Below are 18,984 nucleotides of genomic sequence, written 5' to 3'. Positions count from 1 at the left end.
CTGTATTAGCTGTAAATGGCCTTTTGCTCTCTGTACTTTACCCTTACTACCTATAGAATTTCAAAGGGAGTATTCCAGTCAACATTGCCCAAAGCTTTCTCTAAGTCTACAAATGCTACGAACATAGGTTTGCCTTTCCTTAACCTATCTCCTATGAGAAGTCGTAGAGTCAATATTGCATTGTGTGTTACTACATTTCTCCAGAATCCAAACTGGTCTTCCTGAAGGTCAGCTGCTACCACTTTTTCCATTCTTCTGTAAAGGATTCATGCTAGTATTTTGCACCCATGACTTATTGAACTGATAGTTTGGTAATTTTCACACCTGTCTGCACTTCCTTTCTTTGAAATTAGAATTATTATATTCTTCTTAAAGCATGGGGTATTTCACCTGTTTCATACATCTTGCTCACCAGATGGATGAGTTTTGTCACGGCTGGCTCTCCCAAGGGTATCAGTAGCTCTAACGGAATGTTTTTTACGTCTGGGGCCTTGTTTCGATTTAAGTCATCCAGTGCTTTGTCAAATTCTTCATGCAGTATGATATCTCCCATCTCATCTTCATCTGCATCCTGTTCCATTTCCATAATATTGCCCTCAAGTGCATCTCCTTTGTATAGACCCTCTATATACTCCTTCCACCTTCCTGCTTTCCCTTCTTTACTTAGGACTGGTTTTTCATCTGAGCTCTTGATGTTCATACAGGTGCTTCTCTTTTCTCCAAACGTCTGTTTAATTTTCCTGTATGCAGCACACATCTTACAACTAGTGATATATGCTTCTACACCCTTACATTTGTCCTCTAGCCCTTCCGGCTTAGCCACTTTGTACTTTCAGTTGATTTAATTATTACCTGGAAAAAAGTAACATAGTTAATTTTTTGATTGTTTGTGGGTATACGGTACAGCTGCAGTAATGGTTTATATCAATATCCCTGAGCCACAGTACCATAGTACACCAAAAGACGAGCTAAAACAAAATGTTTCATTACAGCGATAAAGCGGATTTTCACACAGTAAGCAGAAGAAATGTTGCAACTGTGTCAGACCAATCCAGGTGGGTTCTTGAGCTGTCTGGATTGGGGTGGCACAATTACTAAACTTGAACTACTACCAAAAATGAATTACCACTTGATATCCCACTTTATCAGTGGACTGTTGCATTTTGTTTTAGCTCCTCTACAGGCATGATATTGAACAGCCTCAAGACTGCAGACATGTACCAGCAAACAAAGAAAAAAATTAATTATGTAAATTGATATTTTCTAGATGATAATTTCTTCATAATGTCAGATGCCATAAATATGGTAATGAAGAAAAATATTTAAGAATACCTCAGACTCTGAAACTGAGATTACAATAAAAAATTCCAGAGCAAATTGTATCCCTTTTCAATTTCATTTTCATTTTATTTCCAACTGCAGAACAAATACAAAGAAAAAAAGAAAATTGAATGAACAGAATAAGGATGTATTAGCAAATAAATCTAGTGCAAAAATGAGCAAACTGAAGTCAGGGGCCTGAAACATAATAAGATTTGGCACATTATGCAATGCATCATTAATAGATAGAGGTGTTGATGAGTGGGAATTCTGCTGTCATAAATAATTACATAAATAAAGATTACAAGCAAATTTTAAACATTTCTTGCTATTATAAATATAAGTCTATTTACATTAGTGTAAGTATTAGTGTCATGTGAAATAAGGTAAAACAGTTTAAAAGGTTTATAAGTCTTATTGCAACAACAGTTCTAATGGTAATATAAATTTCTCTCTCACTTGTTTCATTGTATCTAGCATTAAAATCAATTAGTCATGTGTGGTAAGTGTGTATCTTGTTGCAGATCAGTTAAGCAAGATCCGTTTTATGAAAACAGTTGATTGATGAGGTGAAGGGAATAGGGTGAGCAATAGGTCCCTCCAATGGAATTGTAGGCTAACACAGAAAAACTGGAAAATCAAGGAACAAGAAGCAAAGACTCATGCCGACCAGGCAGAGTTAGAAAACTTGTAATTAGAGAAGAAAGACCCACATACAGATGAAGAGAAATTTAGGATGCAACAGAACAATGCTAAGAAACTTATAGATAATAAATACTTTTGTATTAAAGGCAATCACTACTGAAGAGCACAGGTATTGAGTTGTCAATTGGCACACACAAAAAGAAAAGAACCAAAAACCCCAGCCCAACAGAAGTTTATACAAAGGCCTCATCTTCATCCTCACACCCAAGTTCAACCATGCTGAACTTGTCAAAGACCTATGCTTCTTCTCCCAATCCTTATAGTGGAAACAATTTTTTGCCACCAGTCCATCCAACCAAAGCCAACCTAATCCCAACACTGACCTTTGCCTATGCCAGTACATACCATTGTCCAACCATGCCCCTCCTCCCTAACAACAAAACTACCCCTAGTTCCCTACCAGGAGTTTATTACCTCCATCTTGGCCTCACCATCCGTCCCCAGGTTTTTTTCCTAAGAACACTAACCTTTCAGCAGAAGAAACAACAGCCACACACAACCTGGAAAAAGATTCTGGCTTAATCATCATCCCTGCAGACTAAGGCTCCAGTACTGCCATAATGAGTCACAATAACAACCTGTCAGAGGGCCTACACCAATTGTCCAAGTCCTCCACCCGCAACCTCTGCCACAGTGATCCAATTCCAGACGTGTAGCAGTGCCTACTGAAATACATAGGTCCTTCCTAGAACCTTAACACTGAGTCCATCTCCCTCAGCAGCCCAACAACACCCTGTACACCCGCCTTCTACATGCTCTCCAAAATCCACAAACCCAACTCTCCTGGATGTCCTACTGTAGCTGTCTATGGTGCTCTCACCGAAAGAATTTCTGCTCTGTTTGACCAACACCTCCAACCTATTGTCCAAAACCTAGCCTCGCACATCAAAGATACAAGGTGTGGCTAGAAAAAAACCGGACTAGTACTGGTGAAACATAAAACGAATGCAATAAGGCTGAAAGTCGCGTGGCCTGTCACGTGACTCTCGCTCCGCCTACTGCTCGAGTTTCATCTGCCTCCTGCACTCAGTCTGCCCGTGGCGTCTGTTTTAAGTAGTTGACGTTTTGTCTGTGCGTCGGAAAATGTTGAGTGTACAGAAAGAACAGCGTGTTAACATCAAATTTTGTTTCAAACTAGGAAAATCTGCAAGTGAAACGTTTGTAATGTTACAACAAGTGTACGGCGATGATTGTTTATCGCGAACACAAGTGTTTGAGTGGTTTAAACGATTTAAAGATGGCCACGAAGACACCAGTGATGACACTCGCACTGGCAGACCATTGTCAGCAAAAACTGATGCAAACATTGAAAAAATCGGTAAACTTGTTCGACAAGATCGCTGTTTAACAATCAGAGCAGTGTCTGAGTTAACAGGAGTTGACAAGGAAAGTGTCGAACAAGTTTACCGATTTTTTCAATGTTTGCATCAGATTTTGCTGACAATGGTCTGCCAGTGCAAGTGTCATCACTGGTGTCTTCGCGGCCATCTTTAAATTGTTTAAACCACTCAAACACTTATGTTCGCGATAAACAATCATCGCCGTACACTTGTTGTAACATTACAAACGTTTCACTTGCAGATTTTCCTAGTTTGAAACAAAATTTGATGTTAACACGCTGTTCTTTCTGTACACTCAACATTTTCCGACGCACAGACAAAACGTCAACTACTTAAAACAGACGCCAAGGGGAGACTGAGTGCAGGAGGCAGATGAAACTCGAGTAGTAGGCGGAGCGAGAGTCACGTGACAGGCCACGCGACTTTCAGCCTTATTGCATTCGTTTTATTGTTTCACCAGTACTAGTCCGTTTTTTTTCTAGCCACACCTCGTAATGACCACTTTCTTCACCAACTCTGCAGCATCCTTACCCCTTTACCTCCTGGATACCTATTCGTCACTGTTGATCCCATCTCCCTATACATCAACATCCTTATGCTCAAGAATTATGACATTTTTGGAAAATGAACATCTCCTCTATAAAAATCAACATGGATTTAGCAAACAGAGATCTTGTGGAACTCAGCTCACTCTGTTTTTTCCATGAGATCCACAGCACAGTGGACAATGGCACTCAGGTTGATGCCGTGTTCCTTGATTTCAGTAAGGCATCTGACACCATCCCACATTGCTGTTTAATCAAAAAGTACGAGCTTATGGAGTATCGGAGCAGACCTATGATTAATTCAAGACTTTCTTGCAGATAGAACTCAACACATTGGTCTTAACAGAAATAAATTGACAGATGTAAAGGTAATATTCAGAGTACCACAGGGAAGTGTGACAAGACCATTGCTGTTTACAATATATATAAATGACTTAGTAGAAAGTGTCGGATGCTCTTTAAGGCTATTTGCAGATGATGCAGTTGTCTATACCAAAGTAGCAACGCCAGAAGATAGCAAGAATTTGCAGAATGACCTGCAGAGAATAGATGAATGGTGCAGGCTCTGACAGTTGACCCTAAACATAAATAAATGTAACATATTGCGCATACATAGGAAAAGAAATCCACTACTGTACAGCTACACTATTGATGACAAACAGCTATAGATAGCGTCTGCCATAAAATATTTAGGTGTAACTATCCAGAGTGACCTTACGTGCAATTACCATATAAAACAGATAGTGGAAGAAGCAGATACCAGACTCAGATTCATCAGAAGAATCTTAAGGAAATGAAACCCATCCATGAAAGAAGTGGCTTACAAGGCACTTGTTCACCTGATTCTTCAGTATTGTTCATCTATCTGGGATCCCTATCAGACAAGACTAATAGAGGAGATAGAGAAGATCCAATGAAGACCAGCACATTTCATCACGAGTTTGTTTAGCTGATGAGAGAGCATTATGGAGATGCTAAACAAACTCCACTGGCAGACGTTATAAGAGAGGTGTTGTGCATCACAGAGAGATTTACTATTGAAATTTCAGGACATCACTTTTCACTAGGAGTCAGACAACATATTACTTCCCCCTACATACATCTCGCATATTGACCACAAGGAGATAATTTGAGAAATTAGAGCCAATACAAAGGCTTACTGACAATCATTCTTCCCACGCACTATTCACGAGTGTAACAGGGTTGGCGGGATCAGATAGCGCTACTGAAAGTACCCTCTGCCACACACCATAAGGTGGCTTGCGGAATATGATGTAGATCCCTCATGCCCATGGCTTGCTGGATCCTAGTCCATCCCTCTCGCCCAATGTCCTTCAAACAAACCACCTGATTCCTTACACACCTTATAAACTATATCTTTACTTTTGACTACTTTTCCTTTTTGCACCCTCCAATGACCATCTAGAGGAAACCTTCCTAGTCCTCCAAAACACCAAACTACTGATCTGCTTCTTGTTTATTGATATGAACCCCAACACCTTCCATCCCATCCACTTCACTTGGTCCTTCCCAACCCAATTGTGCCACCTTCATGAATGTTGACCTCCTTCTCCTCTCTCATGGCTCCTCCACAACTCAGTCCACATTAAACTCACCAAGCACCAACAGTACCTGCATTTCATCAGCTGCCATCCCATCCATGCCAAAAAATCTGTGCCATACAGCCTAGCCACCAAGGGACAGCATATTTGCAGTGACAATAATTCTCTTGCCCGGTATGCTAAAGACATCAGAAGAGCTAGTCCACAGATTTCCTATGCCATAACTCTATACGGCCCCAAACCTCCCACCAACACCAAGAATCAGGTACAAAGGAGTACCTCCGTCGTCACCCAATGCCACCCATGACTGGAAAAAGTGAACCACATCTGCATCATGGTTCTGATTATCTATCACCATGGCCTCAAATGAGAGACATCGTATCCAAGATTCTTCCCATCCCTTCCAAGGTGGTGTTCCATTGCCCAACCAACCTCCACAACATCCTAGTCCCTCCCTGTGCCACCCCCAATCCCAGCCCCTTGCCACATGGATGATATCCCTGTGAAAGATGGGGTGTACAAAAGAAGGTAATTACAATAATGTGTGGATTACACACATGTACACCTTGCAGGTATCTCTTTAAGCAGCTGTGAATATTAAAAACAGCCTCACAGGACATCTATTCACTTATGAAATTTGTTAGCAACAGCCCATCTAAGTTTGAGAGTAAGAGAGACAGTCATAAGTACCACACCAGTAGGAAAAATGACCTGCACTATCCTTTAATGAATCTAAGTTTGGATCAGAAAGGGTTGAAATATGCAGCTATAAAACTCTTTGACAATCTACCCATGGAAATAAAATGTCTGACAGATAGCAAAAGTGTTTTTGAATGTAGGTTAAATGTGTTTCTCATTATCAACTCTTTCTATACCATAGAAGAATTCTAGAGTAGAGATAATTAGTCATTTTTAAAGGAAAAAAATAATTAGTATATGACCAGCATGTAGCAATATAAATATTTTTTTAGCTATAAATAAGTGTTATATGTTTGTTCTGTTGATGCATTCCACATCATAATGTTTATTGTGAATTTCATCTGTTGTGGGACTAGTTGTATTTACTTAATTGCAACATAAAAACACACCGTAACTCATACGACTCCTTTACTAGAAAATTAAACAACAGAACAGCATAAAAACAAATGAGGAAATATAAGTCAGAGACTGTGCCAGATATAATAATTACAAATGGCAATCACTCACACATAACATTACACTGCACGTAACACCACTCCCCCCTTAGTGTCAACAGTACTTTTTGTTGAAATGGACATGTCGTCTACACAGGGTTACAACAGGTCATGCACAGGCTGCTGATGATGCATTAGAGGTAGCCTCAGATGTCTGTTGAGGCTGACCTGTGACGTGCAGTGGAATGGCTGGAGCTTCAGTCACGTCCTTAGTGTGTGTAGATGCATCTGTACCAGTGTAGGGAGGGCGGAAAGCTGGTTTGAGCCTGTCGACGGAGACGGTGGTTGGTGTACCCATCACATCAACATTGACTGTCTTGTCCTCCCTACTGATGACATGATAAGGTCCGTCGTAGGGTGGCTGCAGCGGCCTGCATACTGCGTCATGCTGTAGGAAAACATATTGGCTTTCCTGTAGCTCGTCAAACACAAATGGGCGACGGGTCTGCTGATCCCTTGAAGCAATGGGGCGTAGTTGCCAGATTTGTGTATGATGATTTTGTGCAAAATCTGAAGTGTCAATGCCATTGTCTGACACATTAGCAAAGAACTCGCCGGGAAGTCGTATCGTCTGGCCATAAACAAGCTCTGCAGCTGTGGCGTTCAGGTCTTCTTTCAGCAACACACAGAGACCCAGGAGGACAATGGGCAACATCTCTGTCCACCAATGTGAGTTGTGACAATGAAGCGACACTTTCAGTTGGCGGTGCATGCATTCAATTAAACCATTTGCTGATGGGTGGTAAGCTGTAGTTCTAATGTGCCTTGCATCCAGTAGGATAGAGAGTGCTTTGAACAAATATGACTCAAACTGTCTTCCTTGGTCTGTTGTGATTCGTAATGGCACTTCCCTGAAGAATGCAGTCACGACAGTTTCGGCAGTGATGTCAGCGATCGGGAACACCTCGGGCCAGCATGTAAAATGATCGATGGCTGTAAGACAGTAGGTGTATCCTTCCGATGGTGGGAGAGGTCCTACTAGGTCTAGGTGGACATGATCAAATCTCTGAATTGGAGGAATAAATGTGCCAAGAGGTGACCTAATATGCCAGCTAACTTTATTCTGTTGACAGGCCACACATTGTTGCACATATTGCTTGCACTCTTTGTCCATGTGTGGCCAGACAAAAGTTCGCTTCACCATTTCTACATCTACACCTACATAGATACCCTGCAAATCACACTTAAGTGCCTGGCAGAGTGTTCATCGAATCACCTTCATAATTCTCTATTATTCCAATCTCGTATCGCGCGCAGAAAGAATGAACACCTATATCTTTCCGTACGAGCTCTGATTTCCCTTATTTTATCATGGTGATTGTTTCTCCCTACATAGGTCAGTGTCAACAAAATATTTTTGCATTCATAGGAGAAAGTTGGTGATGGGAATTTCATGAGAAGATTCCGTTGCAATGAAAAATGCCTTTCTTTTAATGATGTCCAGCCCAAATCCTGTATCATTTCTGTGACACTCTCTCCCATATTTTGCAATACCACAAAACATGCTGCCTTTCTTTGAACTTTTTTGATGTACTCCATCAGCCCTATCTGGTAAGGATCCCACACTGAGCAGCAGTATTCTAAAAGCGGACAGACAAGTGTAGTGTAGGCAGTCTCCGTAGTAGATTTGTTACATTCTCTAAGTGTCCTGCCAGTAATAAACCATCTTTGGTTAGCCTTCCCCACAATGTTTTCTATGTGTTCCTTACAATTTAAGTTGTTTTTAATTGTAATACCTAGGTATTTAGTTGAATATACGGCTTTTAGATTAGGCTGATTTATCGTGTAACCAAAGTTTAACGAATTCCTTTTAGCACTCATGTGGATGGCCTCACACTTTTCGTTATTTAGGGGAAACTGCCAATTTTCACACCATTCAGATATCTTTTCTAAATTGTTTTGCAATTTGTTTTGATCTTCTGATGACTTTATTAGTCGAAAAATGACAGCGTCATCTGCAAACAACGCAAAACGGGTACTCAGATTGTTAGGGGATTCAATATTCTGCAATTGACAATGTCAACAGTGTGCCCAGAACACCAAATTTTAAGCAATACCTCTCACCATAGACAATGAAGTGACTGAAGGCCTTCACATAATGGCAGACAGCAGCAGGGTCTGCATAAATTTGTCAGTGCTAACAGAGAAGCAACATTGTGTGAAATAACCACAGAAAACAATGGAGAAAGTGAGACAAATGTATCTTTTAGACAGTGCAGTGTAATATGGCATTGATGGACTATGGAAGCAGAGAACAAACGCAAGTGTCTTCCCTAACTGAATGACATCGTATGCAGCATCTCTGCTGGGCTCATGGTAAGTAGCCTGTTTATGTGTTTGTATGTTGGCAGAGCTGTGTAGTGCTATAGACTGCATTAATATCTCTGACAGTGCTGTGCACCCTCCGTAAGAGACACTGTGGCTGGTCGCACTCGCTGTTAGAAGTTAACAGTTAGCAGCGATGGAGGTTAGAAGCAGTGTTAGCACGAGCGGACGGTCTGGACATGTGTCCATTATGGAGATTTAATATTTGTTGGACAAGGATTGTAAAATGTGGGTAATGGACTTATTGATGATTATATATTTTTTGGAACTGGATGTCATGGATGATTATAAAATTTTTGCAACTGGATGACACATGATTAAGGTAAAATCTGCTAAATACGTCATTTGCTCTGCAATAAAATCTTTCCTTTGTTAACCACATGCCTATTAGTAGTTAGAGACTACAGTAGTTAGAAGCTTTTCATTTAGCTGGCTGTATACTTGCTGTGTTTGCTGTGGTTTGTGTCATGAAGATTTTCTGTGAGGTAAGTGACTTATGAAATGTATGGGTTATAGTAAGAATTTTTTCTAATTCAGGGCCATTCTTTTGTCTTAATTAATAGTCAGATTTCGTTATCCTGGTATATAGGGGGAAATAAATGAATAAAATAAGTCTGAGTTGTATTTGTCAGGGAAATTTTTGTAGGTCAGTGTTCAAACAATTAAGACAAGCAAAGTGACAGTACATTCAGTTGCACTCAGCAGTTTCAGAAGTTGCATTAATCAATGTAAATAATAACATAGAATTTTCACTTCTCATTTATTTCAGTTCAGGTAAAACATAAATAAAGAAGTTTCATCATGCTGGTACTGTGAACAGCTGAAAGCAAGGGGAAACTACATACGTAATTTTTCCTGTGGGCATGCAACTCTACTGTATGGTTAAATGACGATGGGTAAAATATTCTGGAGGTAAAATAGTCCCCTATTTGGATCTCCGGATGGGGACCACTCAAAGCGGACATCGTTATCAGGAGAAAGAAAACTGGCGCTCTACGGATCAGAGCGTGGAATGTCAGATCCCTTAATCGGGCAGGTAGGTTAGGAAATTTAAAAACAGAAATGGATAGGTTAAAGTTAGATATAGTGGGAATTAGTGAAGTTCAGTGGCAGGAGGAACAAGACTTCTGATTAGGTGAATACAGGGTTATAAATACAAAATCAAATAGAGGAAATGCTGGAGTGGGTTTAATAATGAATAAAAAAAAAAAAAAAAAAAAAATAGGAGTGCGGGTAAGCTACTACAAACAGCATAATGAACACATTATTGTGGCCGAGATAGACGTGAAGCCTACACCTACTACAGTAGTACAAGTTTACATGCCAACAAGCTCTGCAGATGACGAAGATGTTGGTGAAATGCATGATGACATAAAAGAAATTATTCAGATAGTGAAGGGCGACAAAAATTTAATAGTCATGGGTGACTGGAATTCGATAGTAGGAAAAGGAAGAGAAGGAAATGTACTGGGTGAATATGGATTGGAAGTAAGAAAATGAAAGAGGAAGGCGCCTGGCAGAATTTCGCACAGAGCATAACTTAATCATAGCTAACACTTGGTTCAAGAATCATAAAAGAAGGTTTATACATGGAAGAAGCCTGGAGATACTGGAAGGTTTCAAGTAGATTATATAATGGTAAGACATAGATTTAGGAATCAGGTTTTAAATTATAAGACATTTCCAGGAGCAGATGTGGACTCTGACCACAATCTATTGGTTCCGAACTGTAGATTAAAACTGAAGAAACTGAAAAAAGGTGGGAATTTAAGGAGATGGGGCCTGGATAAACTGACTAAACCAGAGGTAGTACAGAGTTTCATGGTGAGCATAAGGGAATGATGGACAGGAAAGGGGGAAAGAAATACAGTAGAAGAAGAATGGGAATCTGATGGATGAAGTAGTGAAGACAGCAGAGGATCAAGTAGGTAAAAAGACGAGGTCTAGTAGAAATCCTTGGGCAACAAAAGAAATATTGAATTTAATTGATGAAAGGAGAAAATTTAAAATAGCAGTAAATGAAGCAGGCAAAAAGAAATACAAACGTCTCAAAAATGAGATCAACAGGAAGTGCAAAATATCTAAGCAGGGATGGCTAGAGGACAAATGTGAGGATGAAGTGGTATATATCACTAGGGGTAAGATAGATACTACCTACAGGAAAATTAAAGAGACCTTTGGAGACAAGAGAACCACTTGTACGAATATGAAGAACTCGGATGGAAACCCAGTTCTGGGCAAAGAAGGGAAAGCAGAAAGGTGGAAGGAGTGTAAAGAGGGTCTGTACAAGGGTGATGTACTTGAGGACAATATTATGGAAATGGAAGAGGATGTAGATGAAGATGAAATGGGAGATATGCTACTGCGCGAAGAGTTTGATAGAATATTGAAAGACTTAAGCAGAAACAAGGCCCCGGAAGTAGACAATATTCCATTAGAACTACTGATAGCCTTGGGAGAGCCAGCCCTGACAGAACTCTACCATCTGGTGAGCAAGATGTATGAGACAGGCGAAATACCCTCATACTTCAAGAAGAATATAATAATTTCAATCCCAAAGAAAGCAGGTGTTGACAGATGTGAAAATTACTGAACAATCAGTTTAATAAGTCACAGCTGCAAAATACTAATGTGAATTCTTTGCAGACGAATGGAAAAAGGTAGAAGCTGACCACAGGGAAGATCGGTTTGGACTCCGTAGAAGTACTGGAACATGTGAGGCAATACTGACCCTACGACTTATCTTAGAAGATAGATTAAGCAAAGGCAAACCTACATTTCTAGCATTTGTAGACTTAGAGAAAGCTTTTGACAAAGTTGACTGGTATACTCTCTTTCAAATTATGATTATGGCAGGGGTAAAATACAGGGAGCAAAAGGCTATTTACAATTTTTACAGAAACCAGAAGGGAATTATAAGTGTTGAGGGGCATGAAAGGGAAGCAGTGCTTGGGAAGGTAGTGAGACAGGTTGTAGCCTATCCCCAATGTTATTCAATCTGTATGTTGAGCAAGCAGTAATGGAAACAAAAGAAAAATTTGGAGTAGGTATTAAAATCCATGGAGAAGAAATAAAAACTCTGAGGTTTGCTGATGACATTGTAATTCTGTCAGAGACAGCAAAGAACTTGGAACAGCAGTTGAATGGAATGGACAGTGTCTTAAAAGGAGTATAGATTTAAGTGTTTCAAAGTCATTTCTGAAAGTATTTGTATGGAGTGTAACCACGTATGGAAGTGAAAGATGGATGATAAATAGTTTAGACAAGAAGAGAATAGAACCTTTCGAAATGTGGTACTACAGAAGAATGCTGAAGATTAGATGGGTAGATCACATAACTAATGAGGAGGTATTGAACAGAATTGGGGAGTAGAGAAATTTGTGGCACAACTTGACTAGAAGAAGGGATCGGTTGGTAGGACATGTTCTGAGCCATCAAGGAATCACGATTTTAGTATTGGAGGGCAGCATGGAGGGTAAAAATTGTAGAGGGAGACACTAAACAGATTCAGAAGGATGTGGGTTGCAGTAGGTACTGGGAGATGAAGAAGCTTGCACAGGATAGAGTAGCATGGAGAGTTCCATCAAATAACAACATTGTGACCAAATCATTTGGACCATGGATGACTGGAAAATGTGACCTGCTTGAAAGTGACCCTATTTCAGGTGATAAGAGTTTATTCACCTGTGGTCTAGGGGTAGCTGTCAAGATAGCTCAGTGTGTTCAGTCAGACAGTTAGCTGCCCTCTCCAAAAAAAAAAAAAAAAAAAAAAAAAAATGGGTGTATGGATCAACAAAGAACTTCAACAGGTGTCATGGGATGTCCGCCCCAAGCAAGTGCAATGAACAAAATGAGATTACTCTTAAAATAACGGTTAGTAACCAAAACGTCCACGGTCATGGGTCTGAATCCCGTCACTAATTAAATTTTGATTAAAAATCAGTGTTGGCAGCCAAAGACTTCAGGCATAAGAAGTCACCCTCTTTCTACCAATGACCTTGTCAAAGAGGGTGGAGGAGCAGACAGAGGTTCAGGGCACTGTCTTGTCCTAGGAGTGGGGAACTGCCCTAAGGGCAGAACAATCAGCAGTGATCAATGGCATGAGGATGCAGAAGGTAAAGTAAACCACCGCATTAAAGACACATAACGTATATCCACAGGACATGTGGCCTGTAATTGAAAAGTGTCATGATGATCTCTCCATTGGCAGAACATTCTGGAATAGTCCCCCACTCGGATCTCTGGGAGGGGACTGCCATTGGGGACCTGACCATGAGATAACTATTGAGTGACCAATGAAAGGATAACATTCTACGAGTCTGGGCATGGACTGTCAGAAGCTTGAATGTGATAGGGTCGCCAGTCAAAATGAAAAGACAAATGTTGGTAGTGGCTCATATTCCAGAGTGCGACAAGTTATGTAAAGATGTGATTGCCTGTTGGCAAAAGTCAATAGTCACAAAAGGTCTCGGTTCATTGGTGGCTACATCACAATACAGCAGCACATTTGACAGTGGCAGTGTAATACGGCAGAGTTGTAGGCCTGATGGTTGCACCAACATATCTCAGAGCTCACAATCAGATTGTTGCACTACAGCGAGAGAGCTACAAAATCAACTGCTTCAGTAATTGCTTCAATCCTGGAGAGTGCATCAGCTGGCACATTTAGTTCTCCTTCTACGTGGACAATATTGGTGGTGAACTGTCTGATATAGTCAAGGTGTCACAGCAGACATGGCGATGCCTTCTCAGGACCCTGGCGAAAAGCATATGTTAGTGGCCTATGGTCTGTGATGAGAGTGAACTGCTGTCCTCCAACACCTGATGAAATTTCTTAATAGCAGCATACGTAGCATACAGTTTGCGATCATATGTGGACCAATTCTGTTGAGTTGATGATAGCTTTTTACTGAAAAAGGCTAAGGTCTCCCAGTGCCCGTCTATTTTCTGTTGCAGTGCAGCACCGATTGCAGTTGCAGATGTGTCGACCATCAGGGTGAGAGGCGCCTGTGGAACTGGGTGCGCTAACAATGTAGCTTCTGCAATGGCAGTCTTCAGCTTGTTAAATGCCAGCTCGGCCTCACTGTCCCACTGGAGTTTGTCTTTCAGCTTCGGTGTATCTTGCAAGAACTTATTCAGTGGTGTAGCTAAGAAGGCATGATTGCAAACAAATAGACAGTAAAAATTCATTATGCCAAGAAATCTACATAATTCTTTAACCGCCATAGGCTGGGGAAAATTCAGTATAGCATCTCCTTGAGCGTTAATAGTGTAGCCTACAAACTGTACTTCAGCTGCTCCAAAAATGCACTTTGATGTGTTTTTGAGCAGGCCATGTGCACATAAATGAGTGAAGATCTGTCGTAAGTGTGATAGGTGTTCTGCCTCTGAATTTGACATGACCAAAATGTTGTCAATATACACATAACAGAAGTGTAACTCACATGTCACTTCATCCATGAACCGCTGAAACATTTGGGCAACATTACAAAGTCCAAAAGGCATTCAGGTAAATTCAAAGAGTCTGAATGGCATGCAGATGGAAGTCTTAGTAACGTCATCAGGTGCTACAGGTATCTGGTAAAATGCACTAACTAAGTCCAACATAGAAAAGATTCGCTTACCGTGGACATTGAAGGTAAAATCTTTGATATGCAGGACTATATAATGATCTGGAATGGTTCTAGCATTGAGCTGTCTGTAGTTGCTGCATGGACAGCATCCGTTATTCTTCTTCGGTACCATGTGTAGAGGAGATGACCAACTACTGCTCAATGGGTGGCAGATGCCCTGTTTAACTATCTTCAGTTTCTGAGGTGTCAAGTGGCGTGGTCGAGCATGTGGTGGTGGCCCAGGTTTAGTCAAAATATAGTGCACTGTCGAGTGTTGCACAGGTGCTAGTGTGGGAGTGTGGCATGTGATCTATGGGAACTGTCTGAGGAGCTCTATAAATGGAGAATCACCAGTAACCACTTGTACTGCTGTGTCTTCCACACAACAGACTCGACCTTGGCTTGCTAGGTTGGTAATAGTGTCAAGAAGGCGTCGGTGATGGAGGTCAGGCAGGAGACCATAAAATGATAAAAAATCTGCTCCTAGTATGGAGTGCATCACATCTGCTATGACAAATTACCATTCAAATTTGCACCGCAGGCCCAAGTTCAAAACTAATGTGACACAACCGAACCATTGGCCACAAAAAGGTGGCAGTCATTACATTTGTGACATGGCAGACAGGCAGATGGATAGACTGCCATGTCAGCACCTGTCTCTACCAAATACTGTAACTTTGTGCTATGTTCCATTATAAACAGTCGACGGCTGCCGTCTGGAGAGCCAATGGCCATCATCACTGACTTCCTGCTGAGTTTCCCTGTTCACATGGCAGTTTACACTTGCATGCCTTGGAACCGTACCATTGGTGATGCCAACAGATTTTTGTTGATGTAGGTGAGTGGCTGCGCTTACCTGGTGAGTGGTGGTGACGAGATTGGCAGCTGGTAGTCTGGGTCCATAATGCAGCTACTTGCACAATGAGCTCGGCAACCTATGCTTGTAGTGCGGCGAGAGTGTTACCTGCTCGAGGTTGTGAGCAAACTGTTGCGACACATGCGGATGGATACGTTTCCGCTATGCGATACACGGTTTGCACAAGTGCATCCAGATCGCCGGCACACTCTGTCAACATTTTCTGCGAGTCGGGTAGCAGGTGCGATAGCCAGATATTCTGCAAAAAGTCATCACTGACCGTGTTGCTTGCTAATTTAAGCAATCGGCGTAGTAGCTGTGATGGCGTGTGATCACCTAGCTCCTCTGTGCAGAGTAGCTTCTCCAATCTCTTCACCTCGGACTGCGAGAGCCGGGTGATTAGAGCATTCTTGATGGTTGTGTAATGATCAGTATTCAGTGGTGATGCCAGAATATCTTCTACTTCTGTGGTCATATCTTCATTGAGTGCAGCAACTACATAACTGTACTTCATTTTGTCTTTGGAGACGTGCGCTAGCACAAATTAACTTTCTACTTGAGCACACCACAGCACGGGATTCTGTTGCCAAAACGGTGCCAGTTTTACTATCATGTGATTAATTACTGCACCAGTAGACACTTCTGCAGTTGGTGGTTGGTCTGCCATCGTGAGTTATGGCAAAATGGAACACAGAAGATGCACAACGCGGCTGATGCGAATGTTCATATTTAATGTGATGTGGCACGATATGGAGCATTAGTGAACATCAAATTTCATGTTAGTAACCATCGGACTTCACGTCAGGGTCACCAATGTTGCAGGACTAGTTGTACTTACTTAATTGCAACATAAAAACACAACATAACTCATACGACTCCTTTACTAGAAAATTAAACAACAGAACAGCATAAAAAAATAAATAAATAAAAATAAAAAAAAATTAAAAAAAAATGAAAAGACGAGGAAACATAAGTCAGAGACTGCACCAGAGATAATAATTACAAATGGCAATCACTTGCACACAGCATTACACTGCACGTAACACTGCACTTCAGATCTATGGAACAAGTAACTAACTAACTAATCAATGAAGTGACTAGAACTAGCACATCATACTACAAGAAAGTGTAGAGGGATGGACATTGGTAATGCCCAGGCTGAAATTGGGCTGCTATATGAAAGAAAGGGCAACTTATATGATATTGTCAAAAGCCTTGTCTCTGTAGTGAGATTACTAATACCTATAAATAATGATAGCAACAGAAACAAAAACAACAGCATATTATTTTAAAAAAGTGCAGTAGATTCAGCTGAATAATCTCATCTCCTCACTCAACTAGTGATGTATTTGTCAAAATTTTAATTTCCATCTAAAAAATAAGGGTTGATGTTGTACAGTACAACATAATACTAAAACCGTTGATGGATTAGTGGCCTGTACTTAATAAGGCCTCACTTAACTTACAAGCATTAATCTACTGTTTACAGGAATGTATTGAATCTTTTGATTTATAAGAGCTTGTATAAATTTCTGGGTCTGATAAGAACATAATGTAATATTATTCTTAGGCCTCCTTATCTTAATAGGGATGAGAGGAGAGTCATAACAGTAGGAAAGAGGGTGCAATGTGAGATAAGATAATGCATGTTCATCTAAAAGAAGTATAAAGTGGGGGAAAAAGAATCCTCTATGACTTATTAATCATCACTACACATTATATTCCTATTTTATAACAGTGCAGAGAGTTTTTAAAAATTAGTACCAGACAGGCTGATAACATGGCAATCACTATCGCTTACACATGATGAAAAGTTTCCATTGTTATAATTTTATGATCTAAGTTCTGAAATACTTCCAATCTCTTGATAGGTACAGAAATTTCAAGCTCAAGTTCAATTATAATACTTTAAATATGAAAAAGTATGGCTGAGAAAACAAAATATTTTATTACATCAAAATACTTCATTAAACAACACAATGTAGTTCACATTTTCCTCAATACAGAGAAACATATGAGAAAGAGTATCTTTTATACAAACCTTTCCTGAACCTACTGGCCCTATAATGGCAAACAGCTTCCCTGGAACAACTTTGAGAGTCACATTCTTTAAAGTATCTTCAGCACTGCTTTCCCATTTGGCTGTGACATCTATTAATTTAATACAAGGAGTTTCTTTCTCTGCATATCCCTTTTCAGTTTTCGAATGAACAACACTTCTCTTATGAATATTACCTAGGTTCACTGGCTTTATTTCACCATTGTTGAGAAAGTTCTGTGGAGATACGTAAATATGGTCAGCTATCTTACAAATACGTAATGGTGCTCAGACTTTTAATTCTTTTTATAGATGTCCAGCATATTACCTCAATGCGCTTGCCAGAAATGAGACCTTCAGCTAGTGCTGTAATAGCTCTGGGAAATGAATCACTCATTGCTTGTTTCATAATAATATAATAAGCAGAGACAACAAAAACCTAAAAAATAAAGAAAACAATTATAATCTGTAATTAAATGCATCTAAATGAGCTAATGAGCTAATGAACTAACGCAACTTAAAATTGCAAAGGGTAAAAATAAGAATTTGTAATTATGACACTCAGTTAGAAAGATAATTGTTACCTGAAGTAAATGGTTACAAGTACAAAGAAACAAAGCTTAATACAGCTTTTAGTTTGGGTTATCACAAAATAGTAGATTATTTCTTAGTGTTATTTAATATGTATACATGATGTAGAATGTCTCTCTTCTCAAAATATGTGATTTTTGTGTTGTTATAGCAATTGATGAGGCAGATAATTAAATGTGATATACTTGGTATATCTACTTTTATTCACATTCCGTGTCACAGGAGAGTAAAACACTATTCTTTTCACAAACTGTTTTCAAAATTTTATTATTCCATCATTTATACTTAAGACATTTTGTTACATAGTTATTGTCATGAGGAGGAGCAGTCGTATATGTGAAGCAATAACAGAAATCCCTGAATGGAACAATATGTAAAATAATTCAAACGCAACCACTCACATATAGCATACTGATGTCTGTCTATATGCTACATGCCAGCCTGCTATATGTGAGTGGTCACCTTTCATTTATTTTGCTTATTCATGATTTGAAATAAACTAAGCTAGAGTTGTGATGAACTGTTTCTTCAGAACACATAAACAATTAACTATATGTGTAATTATTGTCATTTGCACTAACTACATCACATTTACACTTCAAAACATTTGCAACTAAACATATTACATAATCAATAGAAAAGCTCCCACATTTATTATAGAAAAAGAAAGCTGATGTTGATATTAGAGTCTCCAGCTCTTTTAGCTATTACTACACACTTAATAATCATGTTAGTGTACTGGTTAATCTTAGAGAATTACAGATATGATGAACTGTAAGAACAGAGGTATGTGTACAATGAACATTGTGTTGCAGCATGATCTTAAGGTTTGCCTTTGCAGCCAGCCTAGTGATATGTGGGCCAGCCATTGATGTAATTCTGCAGCTAGGCCTAGCA

General features: G+C 39.9%; 1 protein-coding gene across 3 annotated transcripts in view; it reads right to left on the bottom strand.

Annotated features, from left to right (window-relative positions):
- The window catches only part of LOC126236178 (probable multidrug resistance-associated protein lethal(2)03659), a 417,284-nt gene that overhangs the window by 188,465 nt on the left and 209,835 nt on the right, over nt 1-18,984 (bottom strand). For all 3 annotated transcript variants that reach the window (XM_049945275.1, XM_049945276.1, XM_049945277.1), the window contains 2 exons: nt 17,825-17,935; nt 17,500-17,733 (listed from right to left, as the gene is read on the bottom strand). In XM_049945275.1, coding sequence (XP_049801232.1) covers nt 17,500-17,733; nt 17,825-17,935 — 345 coding nt within the window. The remainder of the gene's footprint in view (nt 1-17,499; nt 17,734-17,824; nt 17,936-18,984) is intronic.

The sequence above is a fragment of the Schistocerca nitens genome, chromosome 2, assembly GCF_023898315.1.
Source record: "Schistocerca nitens isolate TAMUIC-IGC-003100 chromosome 2, iqSchNite1.1, whole genome shotgun sequence".
Lineage (NCBI taxonomy): Eukaryota > Metazoa > Arthropoda > Insecta > Orthoptera > Acrididae > Schistocerca > Schistocerca nitens.
Note: the sequence above shows the minus strand (reverse complement) of the source record. Positions and strands in the feature narration are given on the sequence as shown.